This window comes from Astatotilapia calliptera, chromosome 10 (genome assembly GCF_900246225.1).
Source record: "Astatotilapia calliptera chromosome 10, fAstCal1.2, whole genome shotgun sequence".
NCBI classification, from domain to species: Eukaryota; Metazoa; Chordata; class Actinopteri; order Cichliformes; family Cichlidae; genus Astatotilapia; species Astatotilapia calliptera.
In genome coordinates this window covers 7354816-7373993 of record NC_039311.1, presented here as the reverse complement: position 1 = coordinate 7373993, position 19178 = coordinate 7354816, and the positions used below count along the sequence as shown (strand labels likewise).

The following is a 19178-nucleotide window of genomic DNA, read 5'->3' as shown; positions in this document are numbered from 1 at the left end:
GCAATCATCTGCACAGGTGATCATATAGCTGTGGATGCCAAAACGAGCCTGAACTTCAACAGGTAACAGAAGCAGTGATGAGTAGTCAGGCTTCAAACCTTCATATATGTATCCTCATTAGGAAACTAAGACGACAATGTGCCTCAGGCCATTCCTAAGGTTTTTTCTCCAGTGAATAATTAAGTAACGTAGTGCATTAGTTTTAAGAAAAGTAATGGGTGATGTGTAATACAATATTTATTTTAGTAATGATGTCAAATCGAAAAGAGCCAGCTGAGGAGGTTCGGGCATCTGACAAGGATGCCTCCTGGACGCCTCCTGGGTGAGGTGTTCTGGGCATGTTCCACTGGGAGGAGGCCCCGGGGCAGACCCAGGACACGCTGGAGTGATTATATCTCTCGGCTGGCCTGGGAACGCCTTGGTGTTCCCCCGGATAGGCTAGAGGAGGTGGCTAGGGAGAGGGAGGTCTGGGCTTCTCTGGTTAGGCTGCTGCCCCCGCGAACCGGCCCCGGATAAAGCGGAAAAAGATGGATGGATGGATGGATGGATGGATGGATGATGCCAACATTGTTGGCCTACCTATCTTTGTATGCAACATATTGATATTTTATCATTCTTCTCATGTTTGTGTGCAAGAAAGCAAATAAGCGCATTTCAAAAACATAATACCATCCCTGCTGCAGGAGTTTACAAAAATCATAATTTGCACCAATGAAAGCTGTTAGATCAGTGTATTTAAAATCTAAAAATAAAATTTCAAAGGAGCTTTCGTAGAGTTTCAGCATGCCGATACATCAGAATTTTTTGTAAGTTTGAACACTGATATTGGCTGATACAATAAAGGGATGGTACAAACTGTGGTATGACTTACGACTTTCTGCAGTTGCATGCATTCGTTAATCCACACAGAAATCACAGAATAAAATAGGTAATATTTTTTCTTTCTGTTTGAAGCTGAATGCAATCCAGTGGTATTTGTCACTGTTTATAGACTGTTAATGTATAACTGAAGACATAAGATAACAAAGCACAATATATAAATAAAACAGGGTAAAAAAAACACCTAAAAGGTGTGAGCCGAAGTAAAAGGGTAGAGATAGCGCTTTAAGTTTGGCTTTAAAAGTATTAACATTCTCTGCTGTCCTCAGGTCTTCCATTAGAAATTTTTTTTATTTTTTACAGTGGATGGATGGATGGATGGACCTCAGTAACAGAAATAGGTTCATCTTTGCCTCAAATGCATCTTGTGGCAGAACCATTTTCCCAAACTGGATTGTAAAAGGATTCAGTGGCTCATTTCAGCGTGGAAACAGCATTAATCAGATGAGTGTTTGCGTTCTCAGATTAAATATAGCTGCCAACGCCATGTATTCTGAGCCACTTGCTATCAGTGCCCTGATGGTGCGGAGAATGAGATTAGGAAAAGTGCGATGGAGAGCTGAAATAGCTGGAAGATGGCCCAGCAGAGAAGAAGCCATTCGGTGTGACAGCGCCATCAGGTCCTGCTGTACGGCAATCTGTCAACCCAGCAGCTGTCAACACAGCACAATGGAGGCCACAAAGATACAGTTTATATTCATGGCTTTCCATTCATGGCTCCGGATCCATCACCATACATTAGCCACTACGTGACAACTCTACAGCGGTCCCAGTGTTCTCCCAGCTGTCTGCTGCAGATCGAAGAAGAGTGTATAAGCGTGGTGGGGGGAGTGAATGTGTGCTAGCCCAAAAAGAGGCCACAGCCAAAGTAAGCCATTCTCCTTCATATTGTGCTGATCATATTGGTGATGGTGACTGATGCTACTCAGGTACCTTAGCTTAAGCAATAAAATAATAGTTTGAACTCATCAAGCTGAAGTGCTTAATGACATACAGTACTGTGCAAAAGTCTTGACCTACCTTACATTTCTTTATATTTTGCTACCAAGGAGCAGGTCTTTTTTTGAAATTGCCTTTGAGCCCATAAACAGGAAACAGAAAAAAGTCTGAGGATTGGACTGGATAACTTCTCACAACTGTACATACTATGTAACTCCATTTATTTTTGCATGTTTCAATAAATCGTTTTACCTATTTCCAATTTTTCTAGTAAAATATAAAGAAATGAAAAACCTGCAGACCCTCTGCTTCCCTTTCTGCCCCCCCCCACCCCACCCCACCCAACCCCACCTTCTCTTTCCTCCTGCTGAATTGCTCTATTCTGAAGCTCAGTGCAGCTTCACAGTATGAAGCACAGCAAAGGCAATGTTTGATCGGTCTAGCTTACAAACCAAAGTCTGAGAGTGTGTACACAGCAGTGGTGATGCTTTAACAAAGAGCCTGAGATTTTAGAAGTAGGGGCTTGCAGAATCTCAGACAGCACCTGAATCACACAGCACCTGAATCCCTCCTGGAAACTAGTGAGTGGTGGGCGCTTAAAGAAAGAAGTTAAAAACTCCTTTTTAAATTACCAGACTTCTGTGCTGCATTTCAAGAGACAGACAAAAATCTATTGTGAGCTCAGATCAATCAGTGTAAACAGCTACTTACTAGATATTACTAGATGTTTGTCAAAAGCTTTTAGACTGAAACAACACATTCCTTCTCTCTACACACAATTAGCCCTTCTTGCAGCTGTGAAGGTGTAGCTAATTTCTTCCTCACACACCATCTGTTCTGACACAGTGCTGAGCAATGGCTGGTCACTCCCAGCCAGGCTGAGCAACACGGAATTCAAATGACTGTTTAACTGAGCATGTCGCTTGTGTATTTTCATCTCTCTGCATATATGAATATGAGGTGAGACCGTCCAGGAGCCAGTTAGCCAAGTTGATGCAAACGAAGGCCATCTAGTGAAGGCCCATTGCCTATGGCAGACCTTCCCAAAGTGTGGGAACTGCCCCCCTGCAGAGCCATTGCAGGGGGGGGGGCGTGGTATGAAAAGGGAAAAAAAAGGGAAAAAAAGCGCTTGGACACTGCTAGCATAATGGACAGGTTTTTGACGGGGCTCCCACAGAAACGCAAAGCAGGAGATGAAGCATCGCTGAATATGTTTCCAAACCAACTTCATTCTAAGCCAAAGACTAGAAAATATGGTGAAGCATATCTTCCCTTTGGCTTCACCTGCACAAGTGCCAAAGTAGGTCTCCCCTGCAGAATTGATTTTCCCTTCGTCGGGAGCACGGGCTGGGCTCTTCAAATCACGGACAAACAGTATCCCACATTCTTGATTTTTAGTTCACAAACACTTGTTATAATAACTAACTACTCCTGACATTTTGGAGATGTTAGCTCTTTATACTGTAAAATTAAACTGGGATAAAAATAATATCAGGCTGATCCTGCCACGATTTGTTCCCCCGGTTGTGAGAGTTGAATGTGAGTAGGGATGGGTATCGTTTAGGTTTTATCCGATACCGGTGCCAAATCGGTACTTTTGAAACGGTGCCGGTGCTTAAACGGTGCTCGAACCGGTGCTTAAAGAATGGAGAACACAAACTTTGTCCAAAAACCTCTCATGTTCAGCTGGTTTTTTTTGTAAAAAGATAACAATGTGTGCCTTTTCTGCAGCTATGTGGCATATATGGCATCACTCTTGGCTGGAAGCAGTGCTTAAACAATGGAAAAAACACAAACTTTGTCCAAAAACCTCTCATGTTTAACTGTTTCCCACTTTTTCTTTGGTCATTTTAGCCTTTTTGGCCAGGGTGAAGGGAGTATCTGCCATCAAACAAGAAGACAGCCGCATGTAGCTATGATGATGTTTGCTAGTTCACCTTACATGCATTAATGTAATAACGTGGTTAGCCTACTCAACGTAAATTACATACGAACAACATGAAGCTACTCATGCAGAGAAGAACGGCTGCTGCTGCATCATCATCCTCATCATTTCTGCTACACTGGCAGGGCTAGGGGCCAGGACTCTATTCTTCGGGTTTTTGGGGGATGTTGCTCCGGGTCCGATAACTGGCAACCCACCCGACGTGCACGGTGTGAGGTCTCGCAGCAAGCTATCAAATACGGCGCATTTCTCGGCTTTTAAAAAAAACGCTATGCGTCGCCAGCTGTTTAATCGGATTCTTGGTTTGACCTCCTTTGACAGTATCACAGTATCAGCTTAAAGCACTTGTTGCAGGCTGCTGAGTTTGCATATTTTGCTGTGAAGTACAGCCACACTTTTGACCGCTTCGCCTTGGACATTTTTAATCTGTAGCTCTGCTCTAACTGAACGTACGTACCTGGCCCCGCCTACTATCCTCGGAAACGTAAAATGATTGGCTAGAAGTGTATCACAGCTCAGGGAAAAAAAAGCACCGAAATAAAGCACCGAAATGTGCGCTGCTTTTCGGTCTGGTTACTACCGTTTATGTCAGAACCGGTGCATGACACCGGTACCCATCCCTAAATGTGAGAGTGAATGAATAGTGGCATTGTAAAGCGCTTTGGGTGCCTTGAAAAGCGCTATATAAATCCAATCCATTATTATTATTATTATTACTGTTAATCTGAATATCTGCCATTCTGCAATTCTTCTCATGTAAACAATAACGTGGCGCACAGCGTGACGTGAAAAAAGGCACATATCTTTGACGTTGACAAACTCTGTATTCCTTGTCCACACGTGCACGTAAAAAAGGAGTTTTAAAAAATCTCAGTTTTCTGTGATTCAAAACGGCATTAACATGTGGACGAAAGGTCCAAACCATAGAAACAGCTGCGTTTTCAAAAATACCCGTGGACATAGCATAAAAGAGTTAGTAGTTTATCTTCTTACTACCTGTAATTTATTGCAGATTACTTGTATTTACTTAATTGTTTACTAAATGTTTGAGGTGCGAAATAAACCGCAGTGGAGCAAAATATGGGTGTGTGTGGTTACAGGATGTGTTTGGGCGTGCATGTGTGTGTGTGTGTGTGTGTGTGTGTGGGGGGGGGGGGGGGGGGGGGGCATTTTTCTTGTAAAACAAAGGGGGGCCTGGCAAAAAAAGTTTGGGAACCCCTGGCCTATGGCATGCAAACTTCCAGTGATTTGGGCGGAAACAGACAGGGGACATCGATCAGAGCGAGAGGCCTGCCCGCCACCCAGCAATAAAAAAATCACCACGATTAAAGATCTTGATTAGAGTGATTAAACAGCTCTGAGCACTTACAGATTTCACTCATTAACTCACGTTCCTGGAGAATGAATAGCTCTGGCCCCTAGACTGTCCTTATGTTGATAGTCATCGATTTGATGAGGAGTGCCTTTGCGTGAAGTGCCCGTGTTCTCATTCCTGACTGCTGGCAATGTCTCCGACTTTGTTATCTGAAGAGCTTTTCTCTACAAGTCGTCCCCAGGTGCTGCTATATGCCTATGAAACTTTTCAGCCATCAATTCTGATGCAAAGCTACAGAAAAAAAAGCGATGCCAGTGTAGTTAGTAAGATTGAATGGCTCTGGGAACATGGGAAACCAAACCTGAACACCCCCACATTTCTATTTCAGGGGTAGAATTAAAATGACCTACGGAGTGCCACAGTGAAATAGTTTAACTCTCAAGTGGAGAGAGGCTTTTCAATTGATGCTCTCTGCAGCCATAAATTTTCTGTTAGATAACAGATTTAACATAAACCAGAGAGAATGGGCAGCAAAGAACAAGTACACCTTTTTCCCACTTTATAAAGATGCCCTCTTCACCTCCTCCACAGTGTAAGCAGCTCAATGGCTGGAGCAGCACAATCCACCATTTCTGATTGCTCATCTTCTCCTTTCTACAACAACAGGTTTTGAAGTTGTTTTGTCTAGCACAGACCTTCTTTATCGCCTTGAGAGCCCCACTTGTTACAATTTATAAAATGGGCCATTCACCCTGAGATGTTTTCCCATCCAGTGTTTTTTTTTTTTTTGGTCTTCCAGGACACACACTTATCGTCTTGTGTCTTATGACGCAGGCTTTGGCTTGCAGGAAAAGCTCCATCAGAGCAGAGAGAGATAATTATTTGCTCTGGCCTCAAAGGCTCTGAGAGAAGCTCTCTTAATAAGATCCGGGCTGCTCACATCTCTTGCAATTAAAAAAGTGTCACTGTAGATGTTACATCACAATGGAAGCAGCCAAAACGCTCCAAGTTCGCTCTCAGCTAATATAAAGCTTCCTCTTCTTACTGTTCTGCCTTGGGTCACTTGTATGCCTGTATCAACATATAATACTCAAATTTAGCTGTGTTGTTCCTTATGTTGTTTATGTTGGACCAGACCTCTCTACTTGACTTTAAAACAGATATTCATTTTTCAATACACAAGCGCATCTATTGTTTCTGCTTGGCGAAGCGGTAAGACATATTTCTTGCACCGGCATCTTGGTGCATGCACAAGCCTAGCACACACTTTCAACGTTATCTTGGTGTCTCTCAACATTCATATGTACTGACACATATATGGAGCTTGGAGCTCCTGTGTGGGTTTTTTGGGTGTGTGTGTGTGACCATGTAGTTTGAGTGAAGCCTGTGAAGAGAGCTCATTAAAGGCTCAGACACCACAGGAGTTCAAACCATGCATGATTATTATGCCTCGGTTAGCATGGAAAAACACCCCTGAAATAGAGTCTGGACCCTTGCATACAGAGCAGCCACTGTGATCAAAATCATTCAGCCAGGCGTATTATTATGTGGCACCTAGAGCTGATTAGAAGTAGACACTACGCATTAGTTTGACATATTCAGTACATCAATATTCTTTGATGGGAGACGGATGGGATGCTGATAGAGCTTAAGTTATGTTCTATCGCCTACAGGAGCTACTCTAACAGACCGTGCCTCTTGTGCTCTTCCAGACATATGTCACATATATGATATATGTAACCTCTAGCCCATCTCATATACATGAAAAGGCGATGCACCATGCAGTGATGGAGCACTCAATGTACCAATAAATGCGAGATGCTGCCAAGCCTTGGGTAGCTAAATGAATGCACTCGCTGAGCCTGTCTAATTGGCTCCCGGGGTGAGGCCATCACTCACGACAGACCATTTATCCTGGGTTTATCTTCGGAGAGGAGCTGGGGGGCTGTGCGGAAAGGGAGGAGGGGAGTGTCTTGCCATGTGCTGGCAAAGCTAGGGAAATGGGATGGGGGGTGCTGCCATCCAACCTTCCCCTGAGCCTAATCCTTCACCCCGTCCTCAGTCAAAACCAGGATTCGAGGGTGACGTGGCTTAAATCCACTACAAATGAAAACAGACTCCAGCCACCATCTTAATTGTGTCTAATGCCTGGCATTGCTCTGCCTCTCTATCCCTGTGTTTCATCCCCTGCTCTATCCCTTAATCCTGCACACACGCTCTCTCATTTAAAGAGGCACATTAGAAATTGGAGAGGCACGGGTAGCTGTGCTGAGCCAAGCTGCCAAATGGGATTCTCCTTTGATTATAGCTTAACAAGATGAGTTGAGTCCATCCAGGGCTTGCTTTAACACTCAGCTGAGTGGTCGCCATCCTTCATGTGCGACCGTGTGCCAGCCGAGGCCGTGCAGTCAGACGAGCACAGTGGAGCCCGTCAGTGCGAATGTCTTGTCTCCTTGCGTGCTGTCATCATTTGCCAAGCTGCTGCGTGCCACTACACCACTCCAGTAGACATTGTGGCTCTTTTCTCAAACTGGGACCTATTACATCTTCTCCAGGCCAGGAGATGAGTAGACCTTGACAGATGGCAAGTGTGTAACCCCCTCTGTCTATCCTCAGTAGCTGTCCTTCAGCTTCATCAATCTGCTGTGGCTTTACTATTACCCTACAGACTTAATGAGACCTCGCAGGCTGACAAGAGCAGTTACGCTCAGGGAACGAGGGACGAGCACAAAAATGAGTGGCAGTACAATCCAGCTTCACCTTAAAAAAAATAAAAATAAAAACCACCCAGTGCATTGATTTAATTCATGTAAATACTTAGCCAGATAAAAGATTCCTCACTCTAGCATTCAAATGTGCCTGCCACCTCTCATACCAACACTAAGCCCCCCCAAAAAAACAAAAAACAAAAAATCCCTCTCTAATTCGATTGCCTTTCATTCAATTGGATCACTCACCCCTAATACATCATGGATTAGTCAGCTTTCTGTAAATGACAAATGTGATGTGAGTAAAATGTCACGAGGTATCAGTGGGAAAGTGAGTTTTCTCTGCACTGACACAGGATCACAGAGCTCATCATTAATTATGGTCTCGCCTGGAGTTTGGCTGCGAGCTGTAGTTATTCAAGCAGCAGTGTGCATGTGTGTACAGTATGTGTGTGCGTGTGTGAGCAAACACGCCAGGGAGAAGCACTGAGATTGTTGATAAGGGCTGTCTGCCATCTCTACAGTTTCCATGGTTCTTCCTAACTTTTGCTGGATGCTAATGAAATGGACTCGGCTGGGCTGTCCTGCGTTCTGAGCTAACTATCCCTATGGCTGTAACACATTTAGCTGAGTAAAATTCAACTCAGTGGCAACATTGGGAAGCAGAAATGGGTGGGTGATTGAATTGCTACATCTCTATGGCTGTATCCCAATTCAGGGTCTGCAGCCTAAAAGTACGCAGCCTTAACGGCCCACAAGGGCCGCGTACTCAAAGACCGCTAAGGCCGGAAGTGCGAGGCTTGTAAAATGGGACGGTCTAGCCTCCGTCGCGCTGCCCAGGTTGCCTAGCAACGATGATACTAACAGCTGGAAACGTTTCATACAGCTTTGTTTGACAGAAATGAAGGAGAAAATCTTTTGTTCATTTGTTTGTTTGTTTCTACATGAGCTTTGATCATTCTCTGTAAGATTAAGGTCAGCTATTGGATGGCGTATATTTTAAAGTAAAGGCTTTAAAACCAAGTTAGTACAAACGTCACTAATGTCACATAACTTTGCCGACATGTGGCCAACAGTAATGTTTTAATGGTCTTTCTTATTAAACATTTGCACATAAATAAGTGACATAATATTCAGTACTTACTCAAAGTTTACTCTTCGGGCGCCCCTCATCCGCCGTTTTTTTCCGGCAAAATTATCCACACCCAGCGCCGCGCTATGCATTCTGGGATATGTTGGGCCACGAAGTCTACACCACCACATCCTTAAAATTCAGGGAAATGAAGGACACATTTGAGGCCGCATTTCGAGCAGCCCTTGAATTGGGACAACCTTCGTCGCGTCGCTGTGACATAATCGGCCTTAAAATGCGGCCCATAAGGCTGCAGACCCTGAATTGGGATGCAGCCTATATGCATGCATGATTACCTTCCCTAACTAACTCCCACTGTTGGCTTGGGAACAGTGTACAATCCCCTGGCACCCATGACAAGGCCCTTCAACACCTCCCTGTGTCTCCACAGGCACCCAACCAGAAATCAGGAGACCTTAAAGCAAATACATGATTCTTCGCTGGGCTGCTAATTGTTAATGCTGCCAATTATGTTAACTGGGGCACCCGGCCAATCAGGAAGCACCCAGGTCCTGCACCCTGAACCCTTCTTATGCCAAGAAACAGTTATCTTTAGCTCTATCTTTAGAGGTTTCAGAGCAACCTCTTACAAGAAGGACTGCAGTTTAATTCAGTGTCTCACAATAATGCCTGTTTTAAAAATGAGAATAAAAGAATAATATGATTCAATTGTGTCACGACAGAGCACTGTGACTGATAACATTTCCAAAGCATGCTGATAAAAGTATAAAAACACATTGTTATGCACCATTTCCTCACAAAAACACAGCTCCTTAAGTTTACTCCACTCTTCCAGAGAGAATAGTTTTTTTTTTCATCCTCCCAATATTATGATGAAAATGACTTCTGGCAGGTTACGGTGTCTGAATGTAATGTTCTGGTGCAGCTTGTGAACTCAGCACCCCTACAGGTACATACCTGTCAATGTCAGGCTCTGTGCTACACAAAAGCCTTTATGGCTTGCACTCCAACCAGCATCCCAATAACTGCATTGTGAAAAACAGATAAACAACTACCGTTTCTCTGAAAAAGGTAATGTCAGTTGACATCAAAACCCAAGAGCAACTCTTTTTTTTCCATCCGACTTGCCTACGCAAGCATTTCAGATTGGACTCTAGTTTGAATACACATGCATCACATGTGGGCTTCCTTACAAAGCCAAACACAACCTTTCGCTCAGCTGAATCAAGAGCAGTTCCACTTTTATTTGTGCGTTTAGCTCACAAAATTGTCTCCCATGATTTAGAAGACATAGCTCATATTGCCAACCTGCTGCCAGCATATCGAGTCAAATTACAGGACTTGGAAAAAAATAGCAGCCAAGAACAAGAGCAGCTAAGTACTGTTGCAGAAATAATAAAGAAATGCTTCAACACGAAGGGAGATAATTTAAAAAAAGAAAACTTGGATCAATATAGATTGCTGGATTCAAGGGGTAAGGCTTCAGCCACACAGGCCTAGAGACCTCTTGGCAATCTCTGCTCTTGGTCTTAAAAAATTAATTTGTTTTAAATTTCAGCCATTAGTAAGAAAATTGTCCAAGAAAAACATGTATTGAGCTGAAAATAAAATATCAACTACATTGTAGTATTCTCCCATCTAATAGCTCTATGATATTTTTTGGCCCCAGTCACAAAGACCTAGCAACCAGGTGGTGAGTGCATAACAACCGTAACTAGGGAAAATTATATTTATATTGGTTGGCAAGTGACTGCTGCCTTTCACAAATTAGTTTGCTCATAAGGAGATTGCCGCAGTTGCCTGCAGTTTGCATTAAAGATGGCAACGTTCCGACAAACACTAACTGGCCAATGAGCACTAAGCTAACTGACCAATGAGCAGTAGTAAAACTTGAAAAAAGTGCAATGCAAGCTGGAAGTGGAAACAATTTTCCCTCAAAGTCAAAGTTGTGCCTTACCACTGAAACTGTAACTCTTCTGCAGGTAATATTTTAGTTTGACTTCAACAGATGGCTTCCTTGGGGAATTTTCTTACTAACGACTGAACCTTCTAACAAATAAGCCCAGTGCAAATCAATAGACCAAATATTAAACTTCTCTTTGATTAGGTTTAGATTGAGTTATTTCTTTATTAATGCAACTTTGTAAATGCTTAAGGCACTGTAAGCCTAGCAAATCAGCTCCCAGTCTAGTTTAATAAATCTAGTTGCCTCGACAACTCTGGTTTTATTCATGCTACACATGTGACTAACTATGAATGCAAGCACATTCTTACCCGTAACCTTATTTATTTAACCTTATTTCTATCTTCTGTTTTGTAATCTGTGTAATCTGTGCTGTCTAAAAATTACTTTAGTGTTAACCATGGCAACCTAAACTTACTCAGCTCTTCAAATAACTTAAAAAAGGTCTCCAAACAAATTAAATTATAAATAAAGGACTATAATAATATAACACTCAGGACTATCATTGTACCCTATATAATCATTCCCTCAGGGTCAATAATCAAGTTATTTTCGACCAACTTAGTACTGTTATCTTATCTGTTGTTTTTTTACTATTTGTTCTTTACTTACCCTTGCTCCTCCATCATCTCTTGGAGCTCCATACATTTGAGCTCCACCCTCCTCTTCCTCTCATGGTCCAGAATTTCTCTGTGGGGCTTCTTCACCAGGACAGGCTCTGCTTTGGGCTCCTCCTCCTCCTCCTTAACTGACTGCCCCTCTTCAGTTTTAGCTTGCAGCACTGTAGTTGCAGTTGGCCCTCCAGATCCTACAGCTGTTCCCGCTCCTGCTCCAGGGACAACCGGCTGGGCCAAACCGTTTGCACCATCTTTCGGAGACAGCACCCTTGTTGCATCATACATGATTACTGAATCTGTCGAGACAGAGATGAAGAGACCAAAGGTTAACGGAGAGAGGGGATGAGAGAAGCTGTCACTTGTGGGTCTCACTCACATTAATCATTTAATGTCAGATCTTTCCCTTGTTTTGGGAGGTTCTCACTCAGTGGGAGTAATCTTTATACATTTAGTAAAAAAAAATCCCCATCAAAGACCATTTTGTACCCATCTCTAAATGTTGTCAGTACATCACACTATCTGAACCAGCAGTAAGCCACAAACATTCTGAAACTGAAAGGTGAGCGCTTCATTTGATGTTAATATCTTTGGACAGGCTGCAGCATTTCTGCCTGAACTGAGCAGTACGATTGCACACACTCGCACCAATATACTGCACCCACGCACGTACACACACAATTTGGATCTTGGGTACATGTGGACATGCACAGCCAGAGACAGAACTGGAAGTAACTTCAGCTCTGTGAGTCAACAACTAAGTAGTGCCTAAAGGCAGGTTAGGAGACAGAGTGCTTCCTCTTCTACACTCTCGTATCTAGTGGAGCAAACTAAAGCTGTAAACTGTAAAGGTCATATAAAAACCATATGACGTGACAAGGAAAAAACAATGGGAGCAATAAGCATACTTAAAGACAGAAATGAGTGACAAAGGCTAGTGTGAGAAGAAACTCAATGCCCTGTTTGATTTTGACTTCCTTAATCTTTTCTCTTTCTGCCTCATTTACTCATGAAATGGTGAGAATGTCATTTTGTTAATAAAAAAGCATCTGGTGGAAGTGTTGTGTGGACTGGACTCTGATTAAGACAGACTGTTCTTTTAAGGCCAGTGCTGAGCGCACGGGAAGTGTGGAAGGGCTTATAGCGTGCCCGCGAACTTAAGCTCCTCTCCCTCTACAACTAATGACTTCATTTTTTCAGTGCGGAGGCACAGAAGGCCGGCTGAGGCACTTCATCACTGCCACACATTGAGGACTCAAGACAGGTTGATACTGAAGCTGGATGGACAGACTCTCAGAGCTACAGTCACAATCCATTCCCTTTTCTTTTATCTAATCACAGGGAGTGTGCGAACAAGCTAATGCTGTGCCGTCTCACGCTTTTGTGCATTTGAGCTGCTCCTGGTAGTCTTTGACTGGTTAATAGGGATGTGCTTGTGTTCTGGAGTGCCGTGTGCTGGTAAACAAGCCGTGGATGTGTGCGGCTCTCGGGTGACAGAACAGGTGGCAGGACAGCAGGAGGCATCATCTCTGAATCTATTATACAGTAAATCAGCGCTTGATATTCCATGACAGTAATCTCTCATCTACACACGCTCACCTGCAGAAGATGGTAAGGAGAAAAGCTCTCATCTTTAAAAAGGGTGTTTAAAATGACATTCAGGCAGACAGCAGCAACACACAACTGGTGAAAAGACAGGAATATGTGATATATGAATCACTCTGTGAATAACAGACAGTTCATTTAGATGTGAAATGAAATGTAGCTTAATGTGCGTGTATTTGTGTGCTTACAGAGAAATTTACATTCATGCATCCCACAGATTCAACAAAAGCACAAGCAAGAACTCACATGCACTTATGGAACATTAAATTTAAAGGACTTAATTATTAAATGACAAGAGAAAAATGAAGCAACCCGCATCTTAAGTAAAAAAATGTGCCGTTTATGTTAATTTGCATAGCTCTTTGGCTACAAAGAGAGCAGGGTTGTGGGTTTGGAGATGCACTTAGGGGAGAACTATGGATAACGCCATACGTGCTGTAGACTGTGTAAAAAAGATAGACGCTGCCACTGTGAGGTCTTGATTTGAAGCCTTGAGCTGAAGAATCACTATTTTTGTGTTTTGAAAGCAGATGTTATAAAAAAGGTGGATCAGACTGAGAAATACAGGGGTTAGGGTTAGACCACACTAAAGTATACCCTGCTTTATTGTGACCACAAATTACAAATCATATCCCATCATATGATATTTAACAGGACTTGAATGTAGTAGTTGGGATCATAACCTAAGCGGTACGATTATTTTCTTGTAGGACTGGAGTTCTTTTTGCTCCCAGAGAATCCACACCCTGTGGATCATTAAAATTCCCCATCAGCTTCTCTTCTCTCTCATATACAGTCTGTGGCTTATTCTGGAAGTCCTGTCTTGGCCTACAAGAGATCCACGAGCCCTCCCCATAAATGTCACAACATGCACACATCCCAACATTAAAGGCAGGCTCATTCACAGCAAGGTTAAATGAAATGATAACATCTGAAAATCAGAGCAAAAGGACCCTCCCATTCCAAATTAAATTCTTCACCAGATGTAGAGCCTGGCCCACATCTGTCGTTACGTTAAACTGGAGCCTCCTCATTATATTAATGCATCATTCCTTTTTTCCCGGGGAGATGGGATGGGCAGAGAATCTGTTTTCTTTCAAGTTAAAACAACTAAATTATTTAATTGTGTGATAAAAAGAAAAAGTCAGAGCAGAAAGGGAGACTTGTCATTGAGCCGATAAGGCGCACAGCTAATTGTGTGCGAGTCCTCTGCAGGGACTGAAGGTTATCTCTAGCTGCTGTATTAATGCTGGCACTGACCTCTTCTGCTATTATTGCAAAGGCGTATAAGACTGTCACATCCCGACAAACACTGTCTGTAATTAGTCATGTGCTAAGTGAAGTTGTTTAGCCGCAAGCACAAAGCGCCGCCATCAATTATTTCAAATCCCAAACAGATTAACACACACTTGGACATTCAATACTCTGCTCCAGAGCCTGTGACTCGTGCCATTTCTTTAGAAAGAGAAGAAAGAAGGCTGCACTGCTGTGTCCTTAACTTCTGTCAGTGGTTTTCCTGTGCTGTCTGCTTGATTGGACCTTGCCGCTGGGGAGGCCTCTGCTGTGTCTATACTGCAGCCTGTCTTCTGCTAACATTATGCAACATGGCATTCTCCAGTCCTCTAGTCTTATAGTATACGACAGCGTATCACTTGTAAACATCGGTGCCAAGGTTGCACATCTAGTCTTGGACACTTTTAAACCCGATCCTTCCTTGCCGCCAGAGATTCTACGCGGCGCGGAGAACAACAAAGGACGGGCCGCTCATCCGAGGCGCAGAACAAAGAAGCGCCGAGGGAAACGCGCTGGCATTAGGAATAGACTGAGACAGCAGGCACATCGCGCACCACTGCCCAGCATCCTACTGGCCAATGTACAATCCATGGAGGACAAGCTCGATGACCTAAGAGCAAGGGTCACCTTCCAACGTGACATGAGGGACTGCAACATTCTGTGCTTCACGGAGACATGGCTGACCCCCACCGTGCCGGACCAGGCTGTAACTCCGTCGGATTCATTCTTTGTGCTCCGCGCGGACAGAACGGCAGAGTCAAACAAAACCAAAGGTGGAGGAATGTGTTTCATGGTAAACACAAAGTGGTGTGATGCCAGGAGCATTTCTACTCTTTCCAGCGGCTGCTCGCCACATCTGGAGTTCCTGAGCATTAAGTGCCGCCCTTTCTATCTGCCCCGTGAGTTCACCTCAGTCATCGCCACGGTGGTCTACATCCCACCCCAAGCGGACACAGGTATGGCTTTGTCCGAATTACATGATGTGCTGAGCTCGCTTCAAAACAAGGACCCGGGCGCAGCCCTCATTGTAGCAGGAGACTTTAATAAAGCGAACCTCAGACAAGTCATGCCAAACTTTTACCAGCATGTCTCGTGTCCAACGAGAGGGGATCGTATTTTGGATCACTGCTACACGCCTACAAGCAGGGCTACAAAGCTGTCTCACACCCGGCTTTTGGGAAGTCTGACCACAACGCCATCTTCCTCATTCCCCAGTATAAACAAAACATACGGCGGGAAGACGTGACCACGAGGGAGGTAAAACGGTGGACTGCCCAATCAGAAGCTACGCTACAGGACGCACTCAACGACGGCGACTGGGACATGTTCAGAGCATGCGCAGTCGACATCATCGAGTTTACGGAAGTAGCAGTACATCGCGGAGCATGACGTCCGAGCGGCATTAAGGAGTTTCAACTCCTCACTGCAGGCATGTCATGTGCCTGCCTGCTTCAAGTCCTCTACCATAATCCCTGTCCCCAAGAAACCTAGGATCACTGGACTAAATGACTACAGACCCGTGGCTCTGACATCTGTGGTCATGAAGTCTTTTGAGCGCCTGGTTCTCTCCTATCTCAAGACCCTCACGGCCCCCCTCCTGGACCCCCTGCAGTTTGCATACAGAGCCAACAGGTCTGTAGATGACGCCATCAACATGGCCCTACACTTCATCCTGCAGCATCTGGACTCCCCAGGAACCTACGCCAGGATCCTGTTTGTGGACTTCAGCTCTGCCTTCAATACCATCCTTCCAGACCATCTCCGAGGCAAGCTTTCCCAGATGAATCAGAATCAGAATCAGAATACTTTATTGATCCCTGGGGGAAATTATTTTTTGTTACCTTTTTTGTTTACCATTTTTGTTTTGAATGTGCCTGATCCCATCTGCCGGTGGATCACTGACTTCCTGACAGACAGAAAACAGCATGTGAGGCTGGGAAAGAATGTCTCGGACTCCCGGACCATCAGCACCGGCTCCCCTCAGGGCTGTGTTCTTTCTCCCCTGCTCTTCTCCCTGTATACTAACTGCTGCACCTCCACCCACCAGTCTGTCAAGCTAATCAAGTTTGCAGATGACACCACCGTTATTGGACTCATCTCGGACGGGGATGAGTCTGCCTACAGGAGGGAGGTTGAATGTCTGGTGTCCTGGTGCAGCCACAACAACCTGGTGCTGAATGCCCAGGAGACAGTGGAGATTATTGTGGACTTCAGGAAGCACACAGCTCCACTCCCCCCCATCATCCTGACTGACACCCCCATCACCTCTGTGGACTCATTCCGCTTCCTGGGTACCACCATCACCCAGGACCTGAAGTGGGAGCCCACCATCACCTCCATCATTAAGAAAGCCCAGCAGAGGATGTACTTCCTGAGGCAGCTGAAGAAATTCAACCTGCCAACACGGACGATGATGCAATTCTACACTGCAATCATCGAGTCCATCCTCACCTCCTCCATCACCGTGTGGTACGCTGGAGCCACTATCAGGGACAAACAGAGACTGCAGCGTGTTGTGCGCTCTGCTGAGAAGGTGATTGGCTGCAGACTCCCATCTCTGCAGGACCTGTACACCTCAAGGACACTGGGACGTGCAGCTCGGATCACAGCTGACCCTTCTCACCCTGGACACAGTCTGTTTGACCTGCTCCCCTCAGGCAGGAGGCTCCGGTCCATTCGCACCAGAACCTCTCGCCATAAGAACAGTTTCTTCCCCTCTGCTGTTGAACACATGAACAATAACCGTATGACTGTTCCCACCACTAACACATGACCCTACGCTGTGTTCACTGCATCATTCCATGTTTGGCACTGATCACCACCTGCACTCATGTATATATCATGTATATATCTATCTATCTATTTAGCACTTTTAATTCTTATTCTCATTTTTATTTTCATGTCTATTCAAGCTTAATTTATAACAGTATGTTTGCACTGAAGCACCGCAGCAATTTCCTAATGTTGTAAACCCGCTCAACATTTGGCAATAAAACCCCTTCTGATTCTGATTCTGAGAGTGAACACAAGGAAAGCGGCGGGGCCAGACGGCATCACCGGCCGTCTGCTGCGCTGCTGTGCTGACCAGCTAGGGTCCAGCTAGGGTCTATCACACCCCATAGAGGCTGGGGTGTGATAGACCCCAGCCTCTATGGATCTTGTACTCAGAGCTTGTTCTTGTGCTGCCATGATTAGTGCCTCTGTGCTGTCTTTCAGTCCAGCTTTGTCCAGCCACTGGTAGGATTTCTGGATATCAGCCACCTCCTCTATCTGCCGGTGGTACATACCGTGCAGGGGCCTGTCCTTCCATGATGGTTCCTCGTCTCCCTCCTCTTTCTTGGGTTTCTGCTGCCTGAGGTATTCACTGAGCACTCGGTCAGTTGGGGCCATCTTCCCAATGTATTCTTGGATGTTCCTTGTCTCATCCTGGACTGTGGTGCTGACACTCACCAGTCCCCGGCCCCCTTCCTTCCGCTTAGCGTACAGCCTCAGGGTGCTGGACATGGGGTGAAGCCCTCCATGCATGGTCAGGAGCTTTCTTGTCTTTATGTCAGTGGCTTCTATCTCCTCCTTTGGCCAGCCTATTACCCCAGCAGGGTACCTGATCACGGGCAGGGCGTATGTGTTGATGGCCCGGATCTTGTTCTTACCATTCAGCTGACTCCTCAGGACTTGCCTGACCCTCTGCAGGTACTTGGTGGTTGCAGCTTTTCTAGCGGCCTCTTCATGGTTCCCATTCGCCTGTGGGATCCCCAAGTACTTGTAACTGTCCTCTATGTCTGCAATGTTGCCTTCTGGTAGTTCAATCCCCTCAGTTCTGACTACCTTCCCTCTCTTTGTTACCATCCGACTACACTTCTCCAGTCCGAACGACATTCCAATGTCATTGCTGTATAGCCTGGTAGTGTGGATCAGTGAATCGATGTCTCGTTCACTCTTGGCATACAGCTTGATGTCATCCATGTACAGGAGGTGGCTGACAACTGCTCCGTTCCGTAGTCGGTATCCGTAGCCAGTCTTGTTAATGATCTCACTGAGGGGGTTCAGGCCTATGCAGAACAGCAGTGGGGACAGAGCATCTCCTTGGTAGATCCCGCACTTGATGGTGACTTGTGCTATGGGCTTGGAGTTGGCCTCTAGTGTTGTACGCCACATCCCCATTGAGTTCCTGATGAAGGCTCTTAGGGTCCCATTGATCTTGTACAATTCTAGGCATTCCAGTATCCAGCTGTGGGGCATTGAGTCATAGGCCTTCTTGTAATCAATCCAGGCAGTGCACAGGTTGGTCAGTCTGGTCTTGCAGTCTCGGCTGATTGTTCTGTCTACCAGTAGCTGGTGTTTTGCACCTCTGGTATATATATATATATATATATATATATATATATATATATATATATATATATATATATATATATATATATATATAATGTTCTTCCTCTACCCCCCCCCCCCCCTCCCATTTTTTGCACATGTTGAGGAGCGTGTCAGGTTACATTTCACTGTGTGTTATACTTGTATGACTATGCATGTGACAAATAAAGACAAATAATGAACCTTGAATGCAACAAAACAAGCCCACAGCAGAAAACGATATCCACACATGGCTGCTGTGCAAGGTACCGCTCATCACTAAATGCTGGAAGATTGCCATTATTTCCATGCAAACATTGTGATCTCTGAGTTAAATTGTCGCTGGCAACCAGAGATGGGCAGCACTGTAATCCGATTACTTTTTTCAAGTAACTTGACCAACACTGCTGGCAACCCATCCAAGGCTGACTCATCAATGCATGCAGCGGATGGATCACGCACTTAAAGCTCAAT

At 44.8% G+C, this 19178-nt stretch overlaps 1 protein-coding gene across 4 annotated transcripts in view; it reads right to left on the bottom strand.

Annotated features, from left to right (window-relative positions):
• The window catches only part of srrm3 (serine/arginine repetitive matrix 3), a 138681-nt gene that overhangs the window by 57693 nt on the left and 61810 nt on the right, over positions 1-19178 (bottom strand). For all 4 annotated transcript variants that reach the window (XM_026180992.1, XM_026180995.1, XM_026180993.1 and 1 more), the window contains one exon: positions 11455-11755. In XM_026180992.1, the coding sequence (XP_026036777.1) occupies positions 11455-11744 (290 nt within the window). In that variant the 5' untranslated portion in view covers positions 11745-11755. The remainder of the gene's footprint in view (positions 1-11454; positions 11756-19178) is intronic.